This window comes from Nanorana parkeri, unplaced genomic scaffold (genome assembly GCF_000935625.1).
Source record: "Nanorana parkeri isolate BGI_ZX_2015 unplaced genomic scaffold, ASM93562v1 scaffold2660, whole genome shotgun sequence".
Taxonomy (NCBI): Eukaryota; Metazoa; Chordata; class Amphibia; order Anura; family Dicroglossidae; genus Nanorana; species Nanorana parkeri.
In genome coordinates, this window is record NW_017308928.1 from 21854 (window position 1) to 27126 (window position 5273).

Genomic DNA, 5273 nt, shown 5'->3' on the forward strand with positions numbered 1-5273 from the left:
CTGCCCTCCTAAAATATAATTCCTCCCTCCGTGGTTCCAAACAGACTTATTTTGTCACTCTCATTAACACACTCTCATCCAAACCTCGTCAACTCTTTGTTACTTTTAACTCTCCACTATGTCCTTCACCGCCACCGCCCACTAACTCACTCACTGCCCAAGACATTGCCATTCATTTAAAAATTCGGGATCAGATCGCCACTGTCCAGTCACCTTCCCCTATTAATGTACCAGACCCACCATCACAAGTGTTACTTTCCTCTTTTGACCCAGTCACCACAGAGGAGGTTACAAAGCTTCTCTCCGACATCCACCTCACCACTTGCCCCCTAGACCCCGTTTCCTCACCACTACTTCGGGCACCCTCTTACTCACATTTTCAATCTCTCACTCTCTACTGGCAGCTTTCCCTCCCCTCTAAAGCATGCCCTGGTCACCCCAATACCCAAAAAACCTTTACTGGACCCCTCAACCCCTTACAGTGTGGCTTTTGCCCCTTACACTCCACAGAAACCGCCCTCCTAAAACTCACTATTGACTTGACTAACTGCTAAAACCAAAGGCCACTACTCCTTACTCTTGTTATTAGACCTTTCTGTTGCTTTTGACACTGTTGACCACCTGCTCCTCCTCAAAAAAACTACACTTGCTTGGCCTACAAGACTCTGCTCTCTCATGGTTCTCCTCCTACCTATCTAAGCGCTCCTTTAGTGTCACCTACAAATCTAACTCCTCCTCTCCTCTTCCCCTTTCTGTTGGGGTCCCCCAAGGCTCTGTCCTTGGACCCCTTGGATCGTGACTTAATGACCAAAGATAAATATGGGTCCCGAGGTTACACAGGTTGAGAACCACTGCTCTACACTATAGACTTCAACTCCAACCCTTAAAGGATAACTATGGGGTCAGTGTTTTTCCCCATAGTTCTCCTTAGGGTAACGGGAGGACACAAACTAGCGTCCTCCCGTCACCCTAAGCTCAGTATACCGCGAGCTACAGCTCTCTATATACTGAGACGCCGCACCTGGAGCGGATCCCGACGTAGATGACGGGATCCGCCCAGCTGCGTGAGTGACAGCTGGCTCTGCCTATCTAGAGGCAGAGCCAGCTGTACCCGCCCCCTCCCCCGTCCGTTCCGCCAGTCAGCGCTGGCAGATCGGAGCGGGGAGAGGGGAATACAGCCCCTCCCCCTGTCACGGCAGAGAGCCGTGACAGGATCGAGAGGTGAGGGAACCCGGTATGTGTTCCCTCACCTCCCGATCTACTGAGCCGACCTGTGACAGTCTCATTGTCACAGGTCGGCTTAGAACTATGAGGTGAGTGGAAATCACTCATCTCATACTTCTCCTTTAATGATACAGTAGTTTTATCTTCACATGTTCCATGTTTAATTTGCCTCAACAACCTAAAAGGGGCCCTCTTCCACTCCCAGGCCCCATAGCAGCCACCTGGGTTGCTATGGTTACAGTTACGCCACTGCCTTCACAGTACAAGCAGCTAGAGAGGTAACAATGGCTGGTTTTAAGGGTTTATTTCCCTTTTATTGTCATTTAGTGCTCATCTATAGTATAATACTGTAGTACATATACCAAGATTGGCAACACAATCCCTAAGTACAGGACCGACCATTTGCAGCCATCTGTCGTCTTGAGGCAAAAACTTCATAGTAGGATCTAGTCAGGCATCCTGATTGTTGGCAGAGTCTGGAAGATCTTTTCCTCCTATGTGTGCCGACGTCAGTTACAAGTCCACCCACCACTCTCTCCCTCCATCGCACTGGGGTCAACACGCCTTCCCATAGCTGAACGGTGGTCAGACAACCACAGACGTGGTGATGGAATGATGCATGTTCCTGAGCAAGTAAACACATCCTATTCAGTACTTCAATCACACAATGAATCCGGGGAATTGTATTTTAATTGCAGTACACTGAATTGTCACAGGGATGCTGCAGAAAGCCCAGCACTAGCGGGGTGAGAGATACCAAATTCAGAAAAACCTGATGAAACACTTTCCTGTTCTTCGTTGAAATGAAAAAGCAGAAGATAAATCATCCATTTCCTCCTAAAGCCTCCGTATCTAGTAACACGATCTCCATTGTAAGGATAAAACTCAGATATTTTATTGGCAGGAAATTGTAAAATTTAAAATGAAAACAAATTTTGTAAACTTAAACTTTCTATAGGATTTAGTGTACAAATTGACTTTAGCAGCTTTGGTTAAAAATCTGAAAATTGAACGTTTCATTTATTAGGTAAACAAAAAAACATCTCCCACAACACCCCCTGCTCCACCAGTCCCCCCCACCCCTGCAGCCTGCCAGGCGTCTCTCCCAAATCGTAGCTGCTGCGAATCAGCTCTTTGAGGGCTGCTCAGCGTTCTTTGGTGCCAAGTGGCGTACAACGCCAAAGCTCTTCAATGCCGGCAAAGGTAAAGCCTCACCCCAGAAATACGTCTACAGGGCTGTCAGTTCTGAAGGCCAAGCTGACCACCACCAGCCCGTCATAGCCTATAAACAGCCTGGTAACAATAGGACAGACAGGAGGAGACAGACCTTTCATTTTTTGCCCAAAACCTCTTTAAAGTCCACGCAAACCCAATCACTAAAATCTCATGTGAGCCTTAACATGTTCATGTCATTCCAAAATCTGTTTGTCTTTCAGAATCTGCAGCTTTCATAAAAAAAGTCCCTGGCGATCCTTCATGGAAGGTCCTTGCACTTTCTGTTGTTGGGTGACAACGACCTCTCAGTCATGCTCCTGCATTGTCACCCTGTCACATGCGCCCCTGGTGGTGACAACAAGCAGCTGCACATTGCTCAGACGTGTTCAAACCGTTGTCACTACCGAGATGCTGTTCCAGAGCCATGATGTGCAGCTGACGTTGGAGTGAGCGCATGTAGACAGGAAGGGGCTGAAAGAGGCTGGAGGAGATCGCCAGGCACTGAAATGGGAAAAAAACATTTTTTAAACTCCAAAAAACAGGATTTCATGATGAAAAAAATGACCTAGTGCACCAAACAATCTATAGATCATTCAGTTTGGGTTGACTTCTACTTTAAATAAATTGGTGCAAATTGGAATTTTGCAAGCAAGGCATCCGATCTGAGTTCTCTATATTTGAATGGCACCCCGACACACCCGCCCTGCAGCCCAAGACGGCCTTAGCATAACAGCGCTTCAGTGTGAATTCACCCTTAAAAAGTGAACAGTCCTGGAACCCAGAGAGGTCCAACAATCCAGTGTAGGCTCACAGAGAACTGTCCTGAGAAGACGACTGAAACCCATGAAGATGGAGTATCCGGAACTCCGGGATGTCACGGTTCATACAGAACAGCGAAAGGGAAGTATGTGGATCCTCAGCTCCAAACATCCTGTACATAGCGCTTCTGATCTCTGAGCGAGGCGAGGGCCTTCATTGCGTCTAGTTTGTCCAGGCAAAGCTCCGCACTCATAATGTCAGTCAATGCATCGTTCACATCTTTGGCCATGTTTTTTGCATTCATGAAAATACAGAATGTGCATCAGAAACTGGAAAATTGCAAATATGCGCTTTGTTGTAGGAGTGCCGCAGTTTCTGCACTCTATAAAACACAATGTAGTGCAGATATTATCTGCAGATCTGCGCCTCTTGACCAGGCGCAGATCTGCACATCGGACTCCCTCTGATGGAGGCCGAGCTGGCAGAAGCTGCCTCCTCTCTTCTGTGTCCTAGATGAACAGCTTCGAGGAGGCAGTCGGCAGCTTCCCAGATGGACACACACCAAAAGCAGCAGACAGCGGCCATCGCAGTGCTGCTCTGCTGCCTGCCCTTCTCTCTATCCCAAGCACTTTACAACATAGGGCAGACATTACAATCACAATACAATTCAAGACAAGATGGTGAGGGCCCTGCCCCTGAGGGCTTACAATCTATGCACCTAATAAACCAGTGGGGCACTGTGCACTTGTTTGTGCAAGGCACAGTGCCATGTATAGTTTACCGGGCCTTTCATGATCAGGTGACGGAGGGTGGGGGCGATCCCATCACTTCCTGTTATAGGTCACCATGTCACCTGCCAGCTCATTGGCCAAAGAAAATCAGCAGATGACACTGCAAGTGGAGAAGTGACAGGAAACGGCAAAGCTGAATCAAGACATAGCGGTGTCACCTTCATGATTATGCAGTGTGCAAGGGGGTCCTGGATCACAGAGCTGGTTGAACAGAGTGGTGGGTGGAACAATTTCACATTATTATCATTAATATACAGGATTTATACAGAGTCAGTTTACACAGTGTTGTTGGTGCTATAGTGTGTGTGTGTGTATATACAGGTGAAATTCGAATAATTAGAATATCGTGCAAAAGTAATGGCAGTAATTGCTGCAAAAGGGGCCCAAACCAAGACGGCGCATACTTACCCGCACACATAAAGGATTCCGTTCAGTTCGGTCAGTAATCTAACAATGTCTTTGGAATAAATCTTCAGATAATCCTGAACGTATTTCGGGTGACTCTCCTCGGTGTCGCCGGGCGGCTCTCTCGAGAAGCTGACCTTTAGATGCGTTAAAGTGCCATTTTCAACAAAACTGCTTAGTTCTTCCCTAAACCGAGGAAAAGAAAAAAAAAAATTTTAAATGTCTCAAAAACTCGATTTGCCATCTTTATCTTTATAAAGCTGAACTCCGGGCACAATAAACTTACCAGGGTTAGAGAAGGTAAAGCTTAAAATGCCGCCTCCCATCATGCAGGCTTCATTCTACATCTGTCAATTCTGCTCATTAGCATCCCAGGATAAAAGCTCGACTCCCGCTGTACTTCCAGATCCTTGCAGATCTCATAGGCCCCATCTCTATGGTCATCTCTGTCCCCCTGTTCTCCAGGCCAATCAGAAATCACACAGCCCCAGGCTTTATTTTGTGAATGGCCTGGAGAAGAGCGAAGGATGAGACACAACTACAGTGTTGGGGTCTATAAGACCTGCAGTGCTTACATCCAAGCAGGCCAGAAGTACAGAGGGAGCTGCTCTAGTCCCAGCATGTTAATGAGCGGATTTGCCAGATGAAGATGAAGCTTGCATGACCACAAGTTGCTTTTGCAGCCAGGCAATTTGTAGCTGCTCTAACCCTGCAAAGTTTATTGCGCCCGGAGTTAGGCTTTAAATCAAAGCAGAACTTGCACTAAAACCCAAGCTCTTCTTTTTACATCTCCAATCCAAATCCACCATATGACCCCAGAAAACAAAAAACACACCTGTAAGGGGGGGGGAGGGGGGGGCGAGTTAAATATACTTACCT

The 5273-nt window shown here is 47.2% G+C and overlaps 1 protein-coding gene across 1 annotated transcript in view; it reads right to left on the reverse strand.

Annotated features, from left to right (window-relative positions):
• Positions 1–3329: 3329 nt before the first annotated feature.
• The window catches only part of MTRR (5-methyltetrahydrofolate-homocysteine methyltransferase reductase), a 27050-nt gene continuing 25106 nt past the window's right edge, over positions 3330–5273 (reverse strand). Inside the window, 2 exon segments of the mRNA XM_018573987.1 lie at positions 3330–3527; positions 4398–4580. Of these exon segments, the coding sequence (XP_018429489.1) occupies positions 3356–3527; positions 4398–4580 (355 nt within the window). The 3' untranslated portion in view covers positions 3330–3355.